Below are 24370 nucleotides of genomic sequence, written 5' to 3' on the forward strand. Positions count from 1 at the left end.
GCACTGCCGGGTTCAGAAGCATGTGTCTCCTGCCTCCAACAGTCTCAGCAGCATGGCCTTCCTGGGCTCTCCTTTATCAGCAGTATGGATGTGGTTTGGATTCCTAAGACTAAGCTATGGGCAGGAGGTAGGCTTTCTGGTTCCCTGCAAAGCTGTAGTGCAATGACTGTAACTCTAGCAGAGGCCTCAGAAGCATGATGATCATCGTCTCTGGACAACACCATTTTTCACTTGTTCTCTCCTGTACTAAAGGTAACGATAGCTCCTGAAATTTCCACCCTCCAAGTTCTTTAGGCTTTCCAAAACTTTTGGAACTATTTCCCTCTATAAAGTTCCCTTGTTTTAAATATCTATACCAGATAACAACTTTCTGAGGAATGAGACTCATGAGTATGTGGTTCTATTTTCCCACAATGGTGGCAAAATCTTGGATATCTATCTCTGCTTTAAAAAGTAATAGTTTAAAAACTACCTGGCAGGTTATTTTTTCTAATAATGAATTAACTAGATTAACCCTCATTCATTTGAATAATACTTTTTTTTTTGGTGGTACTGGGGTTCCTGGAAACCCTTCTACATCCAGGTTACACTCCCAGACCTATTTTATATTTTTATTTGGAAACAGGGTCTCTTAAGCCAGCGCGGCTGGCTTCGAACCTGCGCGATCCTCCTGTCTCCGCCTCCCAAGCGTGGGTATTATAAGCATGCGCCACCATGCCCAGCTGAATAATGCTTGTTAACATTACTGTATGACAAAAACAAAGACATTTTCCTGAATGAAAATGTTTGAGCTATGATAACTTCAAGAATTTTAACTACTCCATAAGTTAATAAAAATGTTTTCTACAAAAAACCCACAACCGATCCTTTTAGATACATGTTTCTACGTGTGGATTTATATTGCCCTTCACCTATTTCTTCCTCTTTTTTTGTTGGTGTATATTAGGTGTATTCTTCCTTAAACATTTTCACAGAGAAAACGTGAAGAGGTCTTGAAAACAGCAAATTTACTGTGTAAAGAGTACTGAACTGATAACTGATAGCTCTATTTTTAAGATACACAGAAATTGGCCTTAATGTTCTGATGTCTTTTGGGGGTCTCCTGTGGCTCAGGGTATAATAAGATGAGGGATTTTTAAAGGGGCCAACATTACACTAAAAACATTGCACTAAAAATGCGTGTTATGAAGGTGGGCCTGAGGCTAGATTGTAGAAAAAAATACTTCTTTCTAGGTTTAGGTAAAAATGAATGAGAGTGTCTAAGCTTGGAGAGTCCTGGAACTACTTGTGGTGCAGGGAATGGTACAATGTGGTGGGGAAGCCATCCTTTAAGAAACCTTGAAGTTACTTGTGGGCTAGCTAATTACCTGAGAGGCACTTCCCACTGCTTTCCTCTTCCATCACTCCTAAACTTTAAGAGAATGTTATTCTCTTAAATAATATTAAGAGATAATATATATAATAGTATAGCATGTCCGATGCCTATGCTTATGAGATACAAGGAAACCAGTGTCTTTTCTCTAGAAGGCCAAGCATGAAGTATTAGAGCCGGGGTCACAACCAAGATAAGGTGGTCCTGACCCCTAGAGTGGAGGTCTTACAATGGGTGCCAGCCTGGGACTACCTCAAAAGGTGGTCAGTCCAAAATCTGGTGTTCAAGCAGGTGGGGGCTTGAAATGTTTAAAATGTCATTGAAATGCTTCCCTTTAGAAAAAAATAGCCTTTCTCTTTAGTCATAAATCAGCTATCAGTCCGCTTCAGTGACATCAATATTATCATTTGCCCCAGAATTTGCCTTTGGGGCATCATGTTGACATAGATTAATCTGAGGGCAAGATCCAGGTCTTTGGCTTACTCATGAGCTTTATGACTTTGGGCACTTAGAATCTCTAACATTTATTTCTGTGAGGAAATGAAAGGATTCTACCTGATTAATAGACTTTTCTACACTGATTTGATTTTAAGTTTTAATTTCAGTATTATACCACATATGTTGTGTTACTTTAAATTGAGGTCAGATTATTCATATCAGTTTAGTGGTCTGGGGGAAGGATGGTAAAAAAGACCAATGGTTGATATTTGCTTCTCAGATTTGCTCTTTTGATTGTTTTAAATAAAGAATATAAATACTATTAAATAAGAATATGTTAGGGTGGGGCTGGAAACCTAGTACTTTTTGTTGTTGTTGCTATTGTTTTGGGAAACAATCCTAGGTATACTAGGTTGTCATTCCTTGACTACAATTAAGAAACCACTGAATTAAACAGGAGGAAAGGGAAGTGTGTGTCACAATCAATGCCAAAAGTAAATTAATCTGGCAGTAGAATTTATAATTGGTCTTAAACTGCTGGTATTTAGTATGTGACACATGTGAACGCTCAATAATTTTTCTTGGTACTTAAGATAAAAAAGGATGCCAAACTTCTCCAACAATCTGGAATTTTATTCCATCCATATACATGCATAGTAACAACATTGTTGAGAAATTATTTCTATCAGAAGTAGAACATTATCTTTGTGATCACCAGGTGCAGTATTGCTACTCTTATATTTAAATAGATCTTATATATGAATTAAATTCATACTTGCAGCATTGAGTTTAGGGTTTTGATTTAGACTGTGCCTTTCAAAAGATAAAACTGATTAATACTACCTCATTACAATACTGCTTCCAGTAATTTTGTTCATTCTTTATAAAGTATTGCATTTAACAGCAAAGGTTTAAAAATTGAGACAGAGCTGCATCAGCGAAAGAAAAATACAAGTACTATACAAGAAAAAAATTGCCATCTTCATTTAACATACATGTTTAAGATTAAGAAAATGGACAGAAACATACGGCTACATACAAATGCAAAGCCTAGTGACTAAGAGACTGTATCTGCTAAAATATAAAGTGCAAATGGAGCCTGATTATCCAAGAATTGAAATCTTAAGGCGAACTTATAGCATGTGTATTTAGAACATCTTTGCAAGTTATATTTTAGCATATACTTATATCTTCAACAGCATATAAGAAAAAAATCAAGATACACAAGTGCTTTTGAAGCTATTTCTAAAATGCTTTTCTGTATTTTGTGACTATTTTCTTTAAAAGCTACTATACAGTGCAAACCATATGTGCTACACAATAACTATACAATAACATTACAAATGACTTTAATATAAAGTTTTTAAATAAAAATAACATAACCACAGCTATGAATACTGCTGGTAAAATAAATTAATTTTTTGAAAATGGCACCAATAATACACTTTACTAATGGACTGTAATGAAATTACATCTTAAGTCTTCAACTCAGCCATAAAGAATCATCTCCTGATTGCCCAGATGTAATTCAAACAGCTTAATTTTTGTTGGTTTTTAATTTTTTTTTTTCTGGACTGGTTAGAACAACATACTAAACACTGGTACCAAAGGTGACTGATGTTTATTTATCTAGTGAGTTCATTTGACATGTTCCGCTGCGTGTGATGAGCAGTAAAACTTCTTGTGAGTTATAAAGTTTGAAAGGTTGTTGAACTGGATATCACACAGCCGGCAATATTTCCCACTGGTGGGAGCCTGGGTGGAGCCATTCACCCCCTTTGCTATACTAGACAACTGTTCCTCCGCAGAGGGAATGCCTGGGGAAACATTCTCATTCGCAGCTAATGGGTTCTCCGAGATCCACGTGGGAGACTTGTGGCCGTCTTCGTGCTGAGGATTCTGGGCAATGTTCTCTTGCTGTGGGTTGGCGGCGGGTCTCTCATCTGGTTTCAGTCCACCATTCACTATCACCATGCCTCTATTCTTGGGCAACAGTGGCAGAGAATCTTTCTTCGGCGCGACACAACCATTGGAGGAAGCCTGGCCTTTGGGAGACTCATTTTCTGCATTTGTGCTTTGCTCTACGTCAGTGTTATGGATGACAAGAGAACCAGAAATATAATCACTTGGCTTTATGCCATAATACGGAGAAAGCTGGTCAGCCCCCTTGGCTTTCTTTATTGCTCCGGGGTAAAGGCATTGTGGAAGAAACAAATGTTTGTTTTCTTCTTTTGTAGCAATGAGCTGAGCGGCCTCGCTGAAGACTTTCAGGCCTTGCAGGGTCGCTAAATGGGATGAAAATAAGTTTCCATTGGGAGAAGGCTGCTTCAGATTTCCATTTTTTTCGCATTTTATTATGTTTCTCTCATAGCTGACATCAGGGCTACTGCGCTCGCTTTCTGGATTCGGAAACACTTTGCCATCCAGCTGCCCCAGGTCGTTGCGCTGATGTGCGGTGACGGGGCAGAAATTCTGCTTGTGGGCCAGGTAGTTTTCCACCTTGTTGAAGCTGATCTTGCACACGGTGCATTCGTGGTAGTCCAGCAGCCTTTTGGGAGATGTGGTCGTCCGCTCAGACTGGGGTAAACACTTTTTGCTGAGATCTATGGGCACATCCATCTCCAGGCAGGAAACGCTGGAATGAGTAGTGTCACATTTAGAAACGGGAACACATTTGTTGATCGTCAGAGATGTCTCCAAGTGCTTTGAGACGATGCCTGGAAAGATGTCACATCGTGGGTGGTAGCACTCTCCTAGCCCTTCTGTGGCTTCTTGAGTGGAGGTACAAGGATTGCTGAGGTTGGCTACATCAAGAAATCGCTGGGGGACCAGCGGAGGCCTTTGTTCCTGCTCGGGGAGGCACATCTCATACATCTTTCTTCGCTTGCGGGTGCGCATGGTTCTCTGCATGGCAGGCACTTTGTTGGAAGCAGACCTCTTTAGTGGGGGGTCGTGGCGTGTAGCGCAATAATACTGTTTATGGACCATGTATGTTTCGTGGCGGCTGAAGGTAATGTTGCAAGCTTCACAGGTAGTCTTATTGGGGTCACTCTCCCCATCCACTAAAGGGACACTGGGGTTTTTCACATCGACAGGTTTTCCATTAATTTTGTCATCATTGCTATTGGAAGTGGAGAGCTTCTTAGTTTGAGAAGAAAAGTCCTTGTCAGGGCCCTTCCCATTTGGCCCAATTAAATCTAAAACTGTGGAAGAATTGATGCAGGATGTTTGAAGAAGCGGGTTCTCAGGATCAGCAGAATGAGCAGCTGGGTTGAGAAGGCTTATAGAAGTTTGGCCAGTATTGGGGCTCACAGCTTCGGGCATTTTTTCTGAAACCCCGGGGAACTCTGGGGACTTGGCCATCTGCTGCCATCGGCTGCTGCAATAATGTTTTTTGTGCACTAGATAATTGTCCAAATTATTGAATGTTATGTTACACTCAAAACAAGTAGCCCCCTTGGGCATCAAGGGGCTGTAAATTACGGGAGGGTAGCTACTGCTTCCGTGCCTTAGTCGCCGATGCACCAACTCAGACATCTTGGCCAGGATCTCTGAAGCTTGTGGGACCATTGTGATATCTTGGGGAAAAGCAAACTGAGAAAGGAAAGGGCCCACAGGGAAAGAAGGCCCCATGTTAGGCTGAACTGGAGATGAGGCTAGTCTTGGGCTGGAGGGCTCAGACTTGATTTTTGTGTAGGAAAAGCTTTGCTTGTTTGTCGTAGGCTGTATCTCTGGTCTCTGGTTACTGAGAAAGAGCTGGGTCTTTTTCTCACACTTGTCCAGCTCGGTGTCAGAGCTGGCATCTTTAGTCTGCATGGCCTTTTGGCTCTGTGGGAGTTCGCTTCTGGTCAGCAAGTCTGCCGCTGGCTGTAAGCTGTCTTCAGTCCCACTTGGAGAGTGTTCCATGTCGCTCTCTCTGGGAAGCTTGCCGCTAGGGACATGATGCTCCTGGTGCTGCAACAACTCCCTCTGAGTCTGGAAGCCAAAATGGCAGTGATTGCATCGGAAGGCAGCTTGAGTGAGATGGGAGAACAGGTGTTGGTGGAAGTTGATCACGGAATCAGCAGTGTAGCTACAGACGGTGCATTTTAGACTAGCGCCAGGAGGGAGGAATTCTTCCATTTTCACTCCTGGAGAGACACACAAAATAAGACTGCTGAGAACCATGCATGTTGGTTTCCTAAGGACAGGAATGTTTGCTAATGATCTAATGTCTTCAAGACAACAGGGATATTGAAACCTTTCAGAATTTTATTGGTGATAATAACTCTTTTTTCCCTTGTGGTACATGATAAGAGTAATGGCACTTTAAAGTTTCCAAAGCACGTTCATGATTATTATGGTATAGATAGATATGGGATAAGTGGTACTGTCACAATTTTATGGGTCAGGAGTGAACTCAAAGGGGCTAAATTAAATATTTAATAGAAAACTATTAAGTGATGAAACCATGCCTAAGCCTCAGGTTTTATCATTTTAAGTGCATCAACCTTCATATTCCCATGTTCTACATTAAGAAGATGTAAGTATTCATTTGTGTTGCCATCGAAAACCTGGGTCCAATTAAGTAACCAATACACTACGTACAGTATTTTAATATGGCTATTTAGAAAACCAGATAGGAAACACTTTGTTAAATAGTTAATAACTTTCTAATTTATCTTTGGTGTAAATCCAGAATTTTATTCACTGGTTTTGCTGAACATGGTCTATCTCTATTCACGGCTATTTAGCTAGTAGAAAACAGTACAGTAATATAGTCATTTTGGACTGGAATCCATGCTGATTGATTACTGCCTGTTTTTAGTCAGTTATTAAATATTTTGAATATCACCACTAACTTAGGTAGGTAAGTATCACTAAAGTCAGTTTCCGTTTGGGTACATATGACTAAATGAAGCTTAGTTTGTCTTCTCTTCACTCTAAACTAGAATGAGAACTGCTTTCTATACTCATAAGCTGAATATATGCCATAAGTATCCAGTTCTGTTGTGATAAAAGGAAACTTTCTATCCTTTTCTCCTTAACTAACCAAACACTCATTTTTTATTTAGCTGAAAGAACCCCTCTATCACTATTCTTTTTATTTTGTGCATGACTTTTCTCACCATCTGAGACAACCACCTGATTTATCACCTATATGAAGGCAGCTTGTTTGTAGGATAAGGGAAGAGAATGACTGGAAAAAATACTTTTATCCGTTCAAAGATAAAAACTTGTGCTGTACTAAGCTTTGAAGGTAGGAGCTATTTTTTAAAACTTAAGATTTAACCTAGGCAAAAACAGGTAAAAAAGTAACTGAGAGGTGTCTTACAAGATTTGTATTATAGATGTTGAAGAACTGTGATTACCCAACCATAGTTTGCCCCACCCAATAATATATCAAAAGATAATTAAAGTTAATATAATTCTATAAATTTCATTTTTTTAAAAAATTGAGAAAATGCCATGAGATTAAACTAACATTAGTTGGCATACAACTTCAAAATAAATGAGTATAGATGTTACCTTGCTACTAACAAATGGCTTAGTACTTGTTTTTAGCTTCATTTTTTCTAAAATAATTTAAAACAATGCTAAAAGTAGTTTTATGTCATAAAAATCAATTAAGCTCTTGGAAAATCAGGAATTTTATAGATCCATATTTAATAGTACATTTCATCGTAGGTGATTTCATCGTAGTGTGATTTTAATTGGATCTATCAAAATAACATCTTTTGCTGGGCGTGGCACATGCTTGTAATCCCCACGCTTGGGAGGCGGAGACAGGAGAATCGCACAGGTTCGAAGCCAGTCTCGCTGACTTAAGAGACCCTGTTTCAAAATAAAAATATAAAAAAAATAGGTCTGGGAGTGTAACCCGGAGGTAGAAGGGCTTCCAAGAACCCCAGTACCACCAATAATAATAATAATAATAATAATAATAATAATAATATCTTTTTTTTATTAAGCCCACCATTTCTTCCCTACAATATGAAGCACTATGATCAGTTTCTAAAAATTACTTAAAGCAATGAATATTAATAATAATATACAAAGAGTTTTGAGATTTTCTTTAAAAAGGATACTGTTCTGCTTCAGTAAAAAACAAATGGAATGACTGATCTTTCAGTGTGGTTACTGTAGGTGTTAGAAAAGAGACCCAAATCCTTTGAATAAACTATGCTGAGTATATGTGGCATAACACTGGCCAGTCCAACAAGATACATTAGGGAGGCAGGTAGACAGGTAGGCAGGCAGATAGATAGATGATAGATAAAGATGAGATGCAAGTAAACTGTGTAGAAAGAATTGAACATCCTGGAGCAACATCAGAAACAACAAACTTACCACTGTGTGAATTCAGGTGCATTTCTAGAGCTCGGGCATTTGAAAAGCTCTTGGTGCACTGTGGGAAGGGGCACAGGCTGGAAATCTGATGAGCACTGTCTTCATTATCTTCTGACACTGGAGCGGCTTCTCTTTGCCTCCCACTACAGTAGTACATCAAGTGGGCTTGCAGATTCCGCTCACTCCGGTACCAGATGCCACAAGACTTGCAAGGGAATATATCTTCTACAGGCAAAAACACAGAGACACATTAGCTGCTGTCCATGTGCAGCCAACCAAGGAGAAAGCAGCTTTGGGGTTCAATTTTTCTGAGTCTGCTCTCAGGTTCTGAATTAGGCAATCAGGCCGTGATGAGTACAGTCTTGGGTGTTGTTCTGCAGTTCAGGATGAGGCTTTTAAAGAAATGTTACACTCGTCAATTTAACTTCCCACAGACTTTTTAGAAAGCGGTACTGTAGGAGACTCCAGTACTAAAAGTACAAAATATTAATTTAAAATTGTGTTTATAGTTTAGAAAATGATGCGCTTGTAAACAGTGATGCAAATTGGCTTATCTGATTGGTTAAAAGGTTAGTATCTGATGGCTGGACTAAAGAGAACCTGATGTCAACCACGGGCATCATTTATTCATTTAATAAGCTAATTACTGAGTGCCTACTATGTGCCAACTGTATGTCGGTTGGGGTGCAAAACAAAAGGAAACACCGTATAACTGTCTCGCAAAGTGGAGAGACAATTATATTACAGTCTGATGACTACTCCATGGAGATGTCTGAGGGGTACTTCGGGGCATGGAAAGAGACACCTGGTAAAAGGACTGGAGGGAGGAGGAGGTCAGAGAAGGGCTGGGAATGGTGACAATATGCCCCAGCTGAGGCATGAAGGAAAAAATGAAGCTATGTAGGCTCTAGAGGGCTTGGATTATCTTCATCAAGATAACAGTCCAAAGGGAAGCCCTGAGAACCTGAGCAAGGGGCCTGGGGAAGGTGGGGATGTATTCAGTACTGTTGAGGCCAGCAGCACTCTAAGGGCTGTAGAAAGCAGGGCAGACAAGTTTAACTGATTAATATTAGAATAAAAGAAAAAGCAACTCAGCACTACACTGAATTATTTCAAATTGTTATCTTTCTACTCAAAGCAAACAGGGTATACTACCAAATATAATTAGAAATAATATGCATACATTGGAGCTTTCTAATAATATTATGATTATGACGAATCCCTTGTAATAAAATCTGTATGCTTCAAATTAAAGTTCGGTCTATGTTGCTTCAAGTTCTACACTATCAGAATCAAAGTAAAGATCCATTGGGGGTAGGAGATAGAAGGGAGAGTATTTATATTAAGGAAATTTAACAGTATTAACTTAGGTAGAAAATACTGGCTATATTGGTTGAATTCACAGTGATTTCCGAATCACCCAAGAATTGATTTTCTCTATAGAATACTGTTAAAATAAGGAAAAAATATATATATATACATATATATATATATATTGTGTGTGTGTGTGTGTGTGTGTGTGTGTGTGTGTGTGTGTGGTACTGGGGTTCCTGGATGCCCTTCTATATCCGGGCTACACTCCCAGACCTATTTTTTTTTTTTTTGGAAACAGGGTCTCTTAAGCCAGCGCGGCTGGCTTCGAACCTGCGCGATCCTCCTGTCTCCACCTCCCAAGCGTAGGGATTACAAGCGTGTGCCACCACGCCCAGCAGAAAATAATTATTATTGAATATTTTACTTTAATAGCAATGCATCATTCTCCTTCTAGATTTCTCTCTCTCTCTCTCTCTCTCTCTCTCTCTCTCTCTCTCTCTCTCTCTTTTTTTTTTTTTTTTTTGCAGGTCTGGGGATGGAACCCAGGGGCATTCTACCTCCGAGCTACACCCCCTGCCCTATTTTTTATTCTTTATTTTGAAACCGGGTCTCACTGAGTTGCAGAGGGCCTCACTAAGTAGCTGAGGCTTTTCGCGAACCGCAATCCTCCAGTCTCAGCCTCCTGAATGCTGGAATTACAAGCGTGCGCCACCACGCCCGGCTTAGATTTCTCTTTTACATCAGAGTCTCAGGAATTCCAAGGATAATTTTTTTATTAAATCCAATTTGTTTTTGCCTCCTAACTTCCGCACCCATTCCCCTCTTAAGATGTGACTGCTACTCATGTCTTCTTACAGACCTTGATAAAAGTACATTTGTCTGGAACACAGATCTTGGAACACCTAAAACCACTGTTTTTCTGTCATATAAAGTGCTACCTTGTGTGTTCAAAGAATGCAAATTAGATTCAATATTTATTTTAACAAAATAAGATTACAAAGGTAAATTTGCCAGGCCACAGTTTTAAATTCTCCATATGAACCATTCAAAGCTTACACGCATTTTTCTTTCTTTTGTTTTTCTTAATTATCCAGGCTTTACTTCCTTTTCTTTAACATATACAGTCAAAAATTGATTCCATCTTCTGCTTCTTTTCTCTTTTCCTGAAAAATTTAACTGCATGACCCTTAAAGAATACTAAATTTATTCTTCTTTAGAAGCATCCATGAAAGCTGCTGGGTGTCTCATAGCTAAGTAGTCATGAATATCATTCAACTTGCTTAGAATGTCAGTTCTTGTGTGTGAATGACAGGTAAGTGTTCTGTCTATACTCCTAAGAGCAGTGGGCTCTCTCTCTCTCTTCTCTCTCTCTCTCTCTCTCTCTCTCTCTCTCTCTCTCACACACACACACACACACACACACACACACACACACTATCTCTCTCTCTCTCTCTCTCTCTCTCTCTCTCTCTCTCTCAAAGTTAGAGGGGAGATAAAAATAAAACCACAATACTGGTGGAATAAAAGTATAAAAGTCTGTCCCTGGTTCCCTCTCAGTGGACATTTTTGCTCCCATAAACCCCCATCACTGCCAAAACGTGGGGCAAGGGCACTCAGCACTTACTGTTGACAATAGCTGTAGGCAGAATAGAAGCCATGGCAGCTTGCTGGGGAAGCAGCTGAATGGAGTCCAGCAGGCGTGCAGGGTACATCCCTTCTGTGAGAGTCATCTGACTGGAAGCCTGTAGCCTTGAGTCAAAATCCACCACAAAGGCAATTAGCTCTTCGCCCTCGGAGATGGTCTTTGTGGTCGTGCACCATAGCTGACCCCCTATTAAGAAGAGAGGAGGAAGAATTACAGGGCGCTCTCCAGCCTGCTGTAGGCTTCAGAGATGTCAAGAACACCTTCTCCTGTTGTTCACATCTGTTCCTACTGGGTGGAGTGCTTGATGGAGACCACAGCTGTGCTGTGTTCCGAGCCGGCCTCTGTGGAGAGCTGTATTCCTGAGTTGTTTAGTGACTGGAGGAGAAGACTAAGAGTAGTATATACATCAACTGTAGAGTTTTGTCAACTGCCTTGAGGGGCTTGCCCGAATCATGAACTGTGCATGCACAGTGCTGAAAACGATGTCATTTGCAGAAAAATGGGTGGAGCTAGAGGATATTAGGCTAAGTGAGATCAGCTAGTTGCAGAGTCAGTTGTGCACTCTCACTTGTGGAAGCTGGAGAGAAAATACAAAAGAAATATACTTTTTAAATAATCAAGGAGAGAAACCCCTAGAATAGAGGGAGCAGCGTGGCAGAAAGAGGTGGTGTGAGGAAAAAAAGAAGGGATGAAGGAAACAGTTCAGTTCAAAAAATGCTGTGTCCCTATATGAAGGTATCACTATGAATATCCCTAACACGTATGGAGAAAGGACAGGGAATCAGGGTGATATGTGGAAGAAAACATGGCAAGTGCCTTCTGCTTGTATGTTTGTATAATTTTGAACCTCACAATGATGCATAATTACAATGTACTGGTAATACACACACACACACACACACACACACACACACACACACACACACACAAGGTAGGGACCCAAGAGCAGAAATTCATTTGAGCATTTGAAGTTACCCTTCTGTATTTACAAAAAAACACAAAAGTTATTTCCTTCTCTTTCCTTCTCTTTCTTCCTCTCCCATCTTTTTCTCCATCCTGACATGCTTTTATTATACCAATATCAGATGCCTCAAACAACAAAACAAACAAACAAAGGTTCCAAAAATTCAGAAAGTCACAATGAAATGCTGGGAAGTTTATTTCTCCCTGTGCGTGCTGCCAGTTTTGTCTCTTCTTTTTAAACCTTGCCCGAGTATTCTTAACTTATGTAGTATTCTTTATAATGTAGCTTCTTTATCTCCATTTACCTGATTGAACTTCCTGCAAAGAAGATATGCCAAAGATTCCTTTCATAAAAGGCTTATTTAAATAAAGATTTGTTTAAATGAAAAGAACCCTGCCTTCAAACACTAAGATATACCCTGCCTCTGCGTTTCAAGTGATCATGTGTGGTGCATTAAAAAGAAAAATTAACTATGCAAGTACATCTTCTAATGTATTGGAATGTGATAGTGAATGCTCATTTATTTAACATGTTTAGACAGGCAAAGCACTTATATTTTGTTATCTACACTCTCAGGCCTAGATATGTATCCTGTACAGTTATGCCTGAAATAATGTGGCACACTTGATGTGTTATAAAGCTTTTTTTTTCACCATTGTATATATATTCAAAGGCTATATATTGTACTCATTAAGCAAAAAAAAAATTGTACCCATTTGGACAAGTCATATTGCGCGGTTTATCTTTCAACATAACTGTCTTTTCAACCGCACTTCATTTTTTTTCCACCCTCAGAGATGATGGTTTTTAAACAACTTGCGGTAAAAATCTGGTGGAGAAGGTAACAACAGTATGCGATATGGCAGAGTCGCACAGAAGAGTCAAGGTGTTGTTTTAGAGAAACTGTGGGCAATTAATTAAGCCAGCTGATAAGGTTTGAAAAGTAAACAAATAAAATATCATCAATGAGAGTATATGTTTCTAAAAAAAAAACAACTAAGATTATAGCCCTCAAATTTGTGAGAGTTCCAAAACTAAAACACAAATGGACTACAATACAAGGCAATACATATTTTTCTTTAATGCTAATGTATCTGAAATCATATGGGTTGACTACAGCTGGCTAAAAAAAAAAAATTCATCTGGGCACCGATTTATCTATTTTCAAATAGAAGCTAAGCTGTGTCACTGGGGAATCAGATGCACACTGACGGTGTGAGTAGTGGGATTCTTACTGATGCCATTGTTTCCCAAGGACCTCCTGCTTTTAGCTGCCTCTCTGATGTGCACACAGATCCAAACTACTTACAGCTGTAGACACAGTAATCATTTGTACCTTATCTTTCCTCAGGGATACAGTTTATTAAATGAGTCTGTGTAATAAGGAGGTGGGGAGGGCAAAGCCAGGAACCACAGTTCAGATTTACTTTATAGCATGGTCTTTCAGAGGCACTAGATTTCAATGATGAAATTCACATCTTTCTTAAGTGCAGCTATGGGCTCCTTGCACGAAAGTAAATGTGGGTTTGGACTCAGTACCAGAAGTAAAGATGCTAGAGAAGGTGCCCACCAACAGCTAGTATTTATAACTATCATGAGCTAGGTAGCAGGATGACAAAATACTTATGCTCAAATTTGCAACCCCAAAGATCTGACAAACAAATACAACAAAACTGAAAAATATTAAGTGCAAAGAAAAGTAAACAAAAATGATTTTTCTACAGTATTAAACAGACTGACGGTTGTAATACACTTCTATATTCTCAGATGTACCCAGTGATGTTTCATATTTTAATATCCTTATCACTTTATCTCATTTTATGCTTTAGGCAGAACATATAGCTTTAAAAGGCTGAATTGCACTGAAAACATACTGTGTAGACTTTATGAGGAGGGATCCAGGTGTCTTAGGATTTAATCTTTCAAATCATTAATTCATCAGAAACTCAATGAAGTCTCTGCCGTGTTCCAGGCTGGTCGCTAGAGCTACCATATTAGGTGTTCAATCAGAATATACACATATAAAAAAAGAAACAGAAGAGAGAAATAAAAGAAAATACACATATGGATAGGTAAACTGCAATACTACATTCGGCCTGTTGTGCCTGAATACTAAAGAAAATGTGGGGGAATTTTGCAAGACATCCAAAGTAAGATTTTTTTTATTAGCTCTTGAAGAGATGTGTAGGTGGGAGCTTGCAGGTATGTCATTACTGTGAATTGAGCATGTGCTCATTCTATAAAAGCCTGACTACCTCAGAGCAAAGCTTGAGATTAGATCTGAGGAGAGAGGCGGGGTCAGGGGCACTGGTGTGCTGGAGCGAGTTTCCTCTGTACCACAAGAGTGGAAAGTGCCGTGTGTAGGTGGGCTTATAAGTGGTAGCTTAAAGATGACCATGGTAAGGGTTACAGCATTTGCCATGGGAATTGGAAAATGGTATGAATCAACCCTTCTCTCCTAAAATGTCTAGTGTAAAATGAGAGCTTTGAATGCAATATAAAAATGTGGCTCAAGGTATAATTTTGCATCCACTGAATGAATGAATGAATGAATGAATGAATACATTCATAACAAAGATTCCCCCATTACAGGATATATAGAAGAAGTTGTACAGGTAGGAAATGGTACATGACAGCCATTTGGAAACTACAGTGTTAATTCAGTTGTGAGAAGTATAAATAGTGGTGGGAAAAAGAGCCCAGTTCAAGAGACAAGAGGACTGGGTGGTATCATGAGAAGAATAAGAGAAAGGAAGCTGTTAAAATAACACCAAGGTTTCTGCCTTGAGGGCCCAGGTGGTGGAGATGGCCTTCACTAGGCAGTAAGATGGCATCTTAACAATTGGTGTTACACAGACAACAATAGGAAGTGGGTATTAGTTAGAAGCACTTTCTTTGGACCTGTAAGGTTAGGTGGTTTACATAATTCATATATCTTGATCCTGCCAATTAGTCTATGAGATATGTGATTTTATTCTCTCTGTAGAACTGAGAAAACTAGAGTTTGGTAAAGTTAACTAACTTTGCTGAAGCTTCATAGGCACACATATGTGGAAATAATTCTATTCTGAAAATGTCATGTTAGAGGTAGCTGAGGGGCTTCTGGGTGAAAAAGTATCTACAAGACAGTGGTGACTTGGAGAAGACCTACAAGCTAGAGGGTAAAAATGGTGTTTGGAAACTCACTGGTGCACTCCAGATGACTGAATGCTCTTTTACATTGATTTGGCAACCCTGAGAAGAAGAGTAGAGTGTGCAGAGGAGGACCAAAGAATGACACTTGACGTATCCCAACCTTTAGGATGTAAGGAGAGGGGTTCATTAAAGATACACAGAGCATATTTTTGGAAAAGTTAGAGGATACTCAAGAAAATGGTAGCAAACACAATTCAGGGTTGACTATTTTAAACTATTTGGCTGAGATTTTTAGATAGTGAACTGAGAATCATTTATAGGGAGAGATGCCCTAAGTACTGCATTATGATTGCAGTGACTGACTCAAATAAAGTTGTTGAAGTGTGATTACAAATAGGGAATTCTAACTCCATCTGGAAGAAACATGGGGAATGGAGCCAGATCATTGAGCACAAATATTTGTTCTATTTATTAACTCTCTGACTTGGAAATTGTTACCTAAGCAATCTACCCATCACTCCCCTCAGCCTTGAAGGTAGTGATGCTGATAAACAGTGCTGAACTCGTAGTGTTATTAAGAGGATTAAGTGAGAGGATATATGTGTAAACTTAAAAAGAGCATATTATCATTAGCCATTAGCCTTCTGGCTTGGTTTGGTTGGAGCTACTATTCTCATTTCTTACTGACCTACTAAATCTAAGAGAAAAAAGAAATTTCACCAGGAAAAGTAAATCAATGAATTCAATGAGCAAATGTATCTATGCCTCCCTCAAAGCACCTAACTCATTTCGGAAGACCAAGGCTGTAACACATTTGTGAATCACATACTGTATCTTGACCAGTTAGAAATAGAAATATTTTCTAGGAATTCAGGTGGGTTTGAGAAGGTAGGCCTACTCTGCTGTTTTTAGAGTAGGGTAACATCTGTCAACTCAAATTCACAATTGTGTGCAATTCAGTCATATTTATTTTGATTAAGAAATAACTGAGTGCATGAAAATGCAAAGTCTCTTGACATTTAGCTATTTAGTGTCTTATACCAATTGATTACATGTTCAATGGGAAAAACCATACGGTATTACTTTTGGCTTTAACATGGGAGTATTTTTAAATATTTTTAAAAATTATTCAGAGGCCAGGTGTGGTGGCACACGCTTGTAATCCCAGTACTTGGGAGGCTGAGACAGGAGAATCACACAGGTTCGAAGCCAGCCTCAGCTATTTAGTGAGGCTCTCAGCAACTTAGTGAGACTCTGTTTCCAAATAAAATATAACATAGGTCTGGGAGTATAGCCCAGAGGTAGAAAGTCTCTGGGTTCCACTCCCAGTACCACCAAAAAATTTTTTTCAGAAAATAACAAGTATTGGTGAGGATGTACAGAAACTGGTATGCTTATACATTGTTTGAGAGAATGAAAAATTGTATGGTACTGGTGATTCCTTTAAAAATTAAAGCAGAATTATTTATAATTCAGTCATTCCACATATAGGTATATACCTAAAAGAATTCAAAACATGGAGGACACATACGTACATACACAAGAATGGAAAACATTACCCTGAAGAGATATTTAAACATGCAAGTTCACAGTATAGCAACATTATTCGTAATAGCTAAGCCATCAAATCAGTTCCAGGGTGCATTGACAGATATTTTCATAAGGCAAATGTGGCACCTATGCAAATTGGTATATTATCCAGCCTTAAAAAGGGGAGAATTTCTAGTGCTGCAGTGTGAGTGAACATTGAGTACATTAATCCAACAGAAATAAGTCAGTTACAAAAAGACAAATTAATACTGGGTGATTCAACTTATTCGAGGTAATTAGAATATACCAGATGATAGAGAAAGAAAATAAAATGGTGGGTACCAAGGGGCCAATGGAAGGGGGGGGAGGTTAGTGTTTAGTGGGACTATAGTTTCAGTTTTGTAAGAAGGAAAGTTCTGGAGATACATGGTGATAGCTGCACAGCTATGCTAATGCCATTTAAAAACGGTTACGACAGACAATTTTGTGTAATATATATTTTACCACAATTTTAAAAATTACAGTATCATTTTCTTACTAAAATGTATCTTCTACAAACCTAGAACATTTGCATTATATTTTTAGCCATAGCAAAGAATGTGTATATAACTTTCATAAGGGGCTTTTTTACAACCTGTTTAAAACAAATAAATCCAAGGTCTAATCTTTTCCAGTTTTTTCCAATTATGTTAGTCAGTTTTCTGTTTTTATAATGAAATACCTGAGTCAGATTACTTATAAAGAAAAAGGAGTTTATTTAGCGCATAGTTTTGGCAGCTGGAAATCCAAACAGCATAGTACGGATGACAAATGATAGACATATGTAAGAGGAAGAGCTCACATCTGCAAACAGAAAACCAGAGAGACAGGGGCCCAAAAATCCCTTTTGAGGGCACACACACAACTGAACTTAGGACTTCCCACAAGGCCTATCATTTAAATATCGCACCACCTTCAATAACAGCATCCTAGGAACTAAACCTCTAATGTATGAACCTCTGTGGGACAAAGGACATCTTAATCATAGCGCCAGGCAAAGCCACTTAAACAATGACTGGAAAGTGGTCTAGCTAGTGAAGTAAAGTTGTGGCTGACATGAAATTTATTTGACCACATTAACTCTTTACATTGAGTGAACTTTGAATACTTGCGTTAATCTGAAGATTGAGTAATTTAGTACATAGTTACTTTATTGATTCAAGCTTCTGCTTGTTTTTTTGTGCGCTGGTAAAGTGTTCCTGTCAACTCTTGATGGAGATGAAACTTAAAGAATCTAAATGGAGATCTTCTGTGACTTTCATAAGTGAAGTATGCTTGATGTCACTCTATTTGAACCAAGAAAAATTTCAACATATTAATCTGCTTTAATGGCACATCAATATGAAAAATAAAATTATGTAAAGGTTCAGGGTTCATCTATGGCAATATAATAGTTGTTTAATTGATAAAACATACTCTTTTTGCACTGCCATCAAAGAGTAGATAAATGATTTTAAGAAATTACATGCTAATAATGGAGAATCGATGGTTCCTGAAATCACTCAACATTTATTTGGCCTCAATGTCAAGATGGAGTAGAAAGATCACTTGATGTTGGACAAGAAAGGTTAGTTTTAATACAGGCTTGATTATTAGTTACCATGGGATCTTGGAAAGTTGATTTGTTCACATCATATCAAATGGCAGCCATCAACTAGAGACACCCTCTAAGTTACTATCATCCAGTCATAAGCAACTATTTATGCTCTTTTGACCAGTAGGCTAATAATAGTAATAATCACACATTTATTAAAGTAGCACTGTATACTGCATGCCTACATTGTGCTAAGGGGTTTGCATTCATTTTCCTTTTGATTTTTTCCCCAAAAAAAGCAATGAAGTGGCTTTTATTTATTTCCATTTTACTGTGGGCTTGTGAGGCTGAAAGTGTTAAGGCATTAACGGTCACACAATTAGAAGTCAGAGTCACATAGTTGGAAGAAGAGAAGAGACGGGAGGTGGGATTCAAACAGTTTTGTCTTTAATTTTGATGAAAATTAATTTTATATGACCAAGTGTTCCAAGTCACAGTGTCATCTTGTGTTCACTCTTTATCTCTGTTGCCCCTAACTTAAATGCTTAGTTTGAACATTAGCACAGTTATCTACCTGAGGCAGAAATATGGAGGTTTGCTTTATAAAACATCATTAGGCAGATTACACCATGATTATAAAGAATTAGTAAATTCATAGCTACAATCTAGAGAATAATATCAACCCAATTTTGATGTGGATGTGAGTTCAGGTTACATTCTAACATGACTTGTAACTAAAGTTAACACTCAGAAAGCACCTATTATGTGCCAGGCGCTGTTCAAAGCATGTCAAATATATCAAACTCTTGCTAATTTTCTACATTCACTTAATATTAGTAAAGTTAATATAGCAATTTCCAAATTTCCTACTTAAACTGCAAATGGAGCCGTTTAAAGGGTCCTTTAAAGGGTCACCAAGATTCCGTACAACCCTAGAACAAGTCTTGTCGGTGTCGACTGCGCTGTGGATTACTCTGGAGTGCTTCGATTCAACACTGTTTGGGGAGCTTGATCCCTGACCACGCAAATCAAAGTCTCTGGAAGTGAAGATTGTGATTCGATATCTTCTAGACACTCCCCAGAATGCTGAATTTACTTCCAGAGTTAAGCTAACTGGCCCAAGGGTGAAATATCTGCAGCTTGGTAGCATAGAATGAGCGAGGTTCTAGAAATTAAAACAATTAAAGTCTGTGGAGGACCAAATATCTCACACAAGTGTTCAGACAACTCAGTTGAGAGGATGCTCATTGAGAAATTCAGAAGATGACAACTGAAAATAGTCTTGAAAGTTTCCCTTTCCTCTAAAATTTAAAAATGTGGGAATAAGGAGTGAGATGCAAGGAAAGGTGGGTAAACAAGGAGCACATGACTTAGCATCTTTTCTATTCATTAAAATTTAGGAACTTGCCAAATATGTACATTAAACTTGGTTTTACAGTGTTTATTTCTGTAATATTTTAAAAATTCGATGTGACATTAAGAATAACCAATCTGACTACATCCTCCAAAACTGTGGAAAGATCATATTGTGCAAACCAGAGCAAAAAAAAAAAAATCACATTCTCACTTTGTGGACATGAAATCTTTATCAAATGACATCAGGCACTGAAGCCGCTATCTGATACCTTCTTCGTTTGCACCAAATGGAAAGGTTATTTTAGGCTTCTCTCTTTTGTCTGTCTCTGATGCTGCAAACAGTCACTCTCCTAAGTCTTCATAATCCAATCCCACTCCCTTCACAAATAAAGAACAAACACATCCCAGGTTCAATAAAAAGTAATAACCACTAAGACCTTGACATTCTTGAAAAGCCATGTACTTGCTGTTCTAAGTAATGTTTATGATCAAGTTTCTTGTACAAACAGATATGGTTCTTAACAGGAAGCTTATAAATTTTTCTCATAATTGCTGTCAAAACTGCAGTGAAGTATACTACAAGTTTTGATAATAAAGAATAAAGTCACAGTTCCAACTCGATTATATTTTAGAAATTCATGCTCCTCTTACTAGAAGCAGTGGCCTTAAATATCTCCTCATCCTGCCAAATTTTTCACTTGCACTTTTTATTATTTATGAAATCAGTGTCTGCACAATGTCATACAGACCTCTGCCGATAAACTCTAATTAAGATTAAGACAGGCCTTTTGGAAAGGATCCCATCATTAGCAAACATGATAAACACGAAAATACTCCCTACTTGTCAACCAGGAGCAATTCAGTAACCTAACAGTATTATCTGTTGCTAGGTTACAGAGCTGACAAAGCTTCAATTATATTGTTCGACCATACCTATAGAGTTCTGTATAAGCAAAATGTATCCAGAATAAAAGCATTTAACTTTGTCCGTTGCTATCTGCAATTCACGACTTCTTACAATGGTAAAAATCAGGTTAATAATTACATAGCATGCTGAAAAATCTTTTCCATGTGTTACGTCTATACATGTTTCTTTCTAATTTATCTGTGTGATTGATAGACGCTTGCTTTGTAAAAATAAGGAACTGCAAGCAGTGTGGAGCTGTAAACCTCTAGCACAACTACATGGGCTCATCAAGATAGGGACTTATGCTTAGCATAAAAATATATGGCAAATTGAACCAATTAAATCACATTTAGGGTTTGTATTACTCTGCCTCAATATACAGAATGATAAGAAGCCTCAAGCTAATAGATAGCGATAGTGGTGTAAAACTTTATTTTAAACTAAAAAAACAAAACAAAACAAAAAACACCTATGCACTACGACCTAACAATGCAAAAGAAAATAGGTGGTGATAATTTATTATGATGTCTTTTCGAAAGATATTCTTAAAGTCGAAGGTAGTAACTTTTTTCCATAGCATTATTAGGTCATCAAGTCGCACCTCTCTTTTTTTATACTGGGAACTCTAGGGGGAAGAAATGAAGCAATGAACCACCTCCAAAATACAGAGATTGGGCAAAGGATAAACAAAAAAAGAAAGCCGCGCATAGGAATATAGACAATCTTTGTGAATTAGACCTGAAGATTCTTTTACCTTGGGTGATTTTGCGTGGTTTTCTTAATAGACATTTGAAGAAAAAGTATGAATGGACAAACAACATTCTTTAAGATCTCTGGTAGAAAAAAATATGTCGCATTATATACTAAGTTGCTATAGTATTTCAATCTCAAGCTGTAAAGTGCTAATTTTACATTAATCTAAAAAGTCTATCTCTTTCACATATAACACAGAAACAGTCAGTTGATGACCAGAGCTTTGTTAACGCAGGCTGGGTTGGCCTACAGAGAAAAGAATGATACCAATAGGTACATTCATAGAAAATTAGAGTTGTCTTCTGGAATAATAAGTGAGCCACTTAACACACACACACACACACACACACACACACACACACACACGTGCATGCATGCATGTGCGCGCACACACACAGTGACTTTGTTTCTACAGGCACAAAGGGGAATTTGGTCAATATTTGGTTATTAACTTCTTTTATTTTTACTAAATAATTTGAAAATTTCAAATGATACCTTCTTCTGAAATTCACTTTTATTTCATATGTAAAAAGCAGGTGGTCAGGATAATTCCCCCAAAGCTAAACAATCGCCCCATTTCAACATGGCAGGCGTTGTTGTCTAGATCTCGGTGCTTAGACACAGACACAGGACGTATATCTATACGTAGGCACATTGCTTAATTCAAATTTGATAATGAATTCAAATCCAATACTGTTGAAATTCTTGACAGTGGAGTAGAGCAAGGAATAGAACTTATAAATTATGGGTGCCCCTTCTTTGAAAACCGCTTTGGAGGTTTCTTTGTGCCTTGGCAAATACAGTAGGAATATGCGGTATTGTGTGGATCCTCCTGCACAGCACCTGATAAAAGAATAAAGAGCTGTGACATATTCTTAAAACAATAGAGGAATTAAAGGGAAACAATGGGCCAGCTGCTTCATTAATACAATCAAAAGGGAGCCCAGCACAGAGGAGTCCAGATAATTAAGCACTACTCTTTTAGCCCTCCTTTCTACAATAAAATTGCTTAAAAATGTATTAACTACTTCATAGTTGCTAGATAGATCTGTGCACTTGTTTATTTACACTTGATTAATGCCTTTTTCTCTGTCTGCAGAAACATGCCAACTCATAGTTTACAATAGTTTTTGAATAAAATAGAGTCGGAATAATTGATAAAGATCTGCACAATACACAGCAATAAATCAAAAGCATTTTGGAAAAGGTCTTTCCTGCTTTCTAAATAATCTTTAACATTTTTCATTTGTACTCTATGAGCAATGCAAGGCATTTGGGGGCGTTCAACTCTCCCATGCTGGTGACCCTGACATCTCTCTATAGAATGTCCTAGGTCTTAGTTTCTGGGAGGGAGAGAAAAAAAATATCAAACTTGACCAGCAACTGTGGATGTGCCTTTGGCATTTAGGCCAAGGGACAGGACAGATTTTTTTAACAAAATTCTTCTTTTTTTGCTCAAGAGAGGAAGGACAAATAGCAAAGCTACTGTCAAATGCACAATTTATCCTTCATTCACTCGGCTACAGAAAATGAAACACACACACACGTTTTATGTTTTTCGTATGAAAGAAAAATTACAATTTGCGGTGTGGAGGGTTCCCTTCTGCAGCTGTTCTGTATGTAGCCCTTCCTCCAGGGCAGTAGAACATTTCTCTGCTTAACAACAGGAAAATTGGGAAGTAGTTACTGTGTGCTCGATTCTGAAGTTGGACAAAAAATGCTTTCTCTTTTTTTTCTCAAATGTTTTCAAGTAAGCTTATGTCAACCCAAATTTAGAATTAGAAACTTTACTGACTCATGTGGTCAATCTGAATGAAGCTTATTCTAGTCTGATGATTTAAAAATTCTAAATGAGAAACAAAAATAGAACAGGAATCAGGAAAATAACACTTACTTGACCATCTTCCTGAGACTAAGAGGAGATTCTGCTTTTACATATTGGTTATTTATAATTTAAAATGTGTCAGTTAAAGTAGTGTTTCCAAAGATCTTTATTATGTCAATATTTTAGATGATATGGAATATATAATTCTCTATATGAAACCTGGCTTCTGGCTTGAGGAGTTTATTCCCTATTAGCTCAGTAGTATTTCCTTGAATACTCAGGAAATAAAACAAAATAGGTAGTCAGCAGGTATAAAGAAAAGCAAACTGTGAATTATTTGTCATTTTAAATACTATATTTTTTATTACTTAGCAGGAAGTCAACAGATAACATTAGTCTGGCCGAAATACACACACACACACACACACACACACACACACACACACACGCCCTCAATTACCTAAAGTAGGAATTATTCAAATAGGTAGTACTGTTGTCCCATTTTAGAAACAAGAAAATCAAGGCCAAGGCCCGGTGTGTCTCCTAAATTCCCCTCTTCTCTCAGAGGGCATTCTTTGCTTCAAGATTGGTAATAATCCTTGGAAGATCTTTTCACTCTTGGCTTCTATTCTTTCCACAGTATTTTTTTTTTCCTATAAGAAAATGTCTTCTATTGAGATATTTCCTTTCCCTTTTAAGAAGCACATGGAACCCCTTCCAAAAAAGTAAATAGGTCCTTGTGGTCAGATCCAGATTGCTATGTATGGGCAGAAAGTTTAACCCTCTGAAAAAAAAAAAAAAAAGACATTAAGAACTTTCTAAAAAACATTTTGAAGCTGGGCGTGGTGGCGTAGGCTTGTAATCCCAGCATTCTGGAGGCTGAGATAGGAAGATCTGGGTTCACAGACAGCCTCAGCTACTTAGTGAGGCCCTTTGCAACTCAGTGAGACCCTGTTTCAAAATAAAGAATAAAAAAAATAGGGCTGGGGGTGTAGCTCAGAGGTAGAATGTCCCTGGGTTCCATCCCTAGTACTGCAAAACAAAAAACAAAAAACAAAACAAAACAAAACAAAAAAAACCATTTTGAACTGATGTGCTGGAGGGATGAGATTCAGGTATTTGATTCTGAGTTTAGTCAAATACATAACATCCTTGTCTAGGATTTTAACAGGAAAATGTCCTGGTCATGCAGTCTTCACAGCATTCCTGGGGTATATGCTGTGGAACT

The 24370-nt window shown here is 38.1% G+C and overlaps 1 protein-coding gene across 2 annotated transcripts in view; it reads right to left on the reverse strand.

Annotated features, from left to right (window-relative positions):
* Positions 1-3378: 3378 nt before the first annotated feature.
* The window catches only part of ZFPM2 (zinc finger protein, FOG family member 2), a gene marked incomplete at its 5' end in the record, with an annotated part of 474948 nt that continues 453956 nt past the window's right edge, over positions 3379-24370 (reverse strand). For both annotated transcript variants that reach the window (XM_080694918.1, XM_080694917.1), the window contains 3 exons: positions 3379-5940; positions 8141-8365; positions 11079-11285. In XM_080694918.1, coding sequence (XP_080551044.1) covers positions 3449-5940; positions 8141-8365; positions 11079-11285 — 2924 coding nt within the window. In that variant the 3' untranslated portion in view covers positions 3379-3448. The remainder of the gene's footprint in view (positions 5941-8140; positions 8366-11078; positions 11286-24370) is intronic.

Source organism: Muscardinus avellanarius, assembly GCF_963383645.1.
Source record: "Muscardinus avellanarius genome assembly, chromosome: 4".
In the NCBI taxonomy this organism is placed as follows: domain Eukaryota; kingdom Metazoa; phylum Chordata; class Mammalia; order Rodentia; family Gliridae; genus Muscardinus; species Muscardinus avellanarius.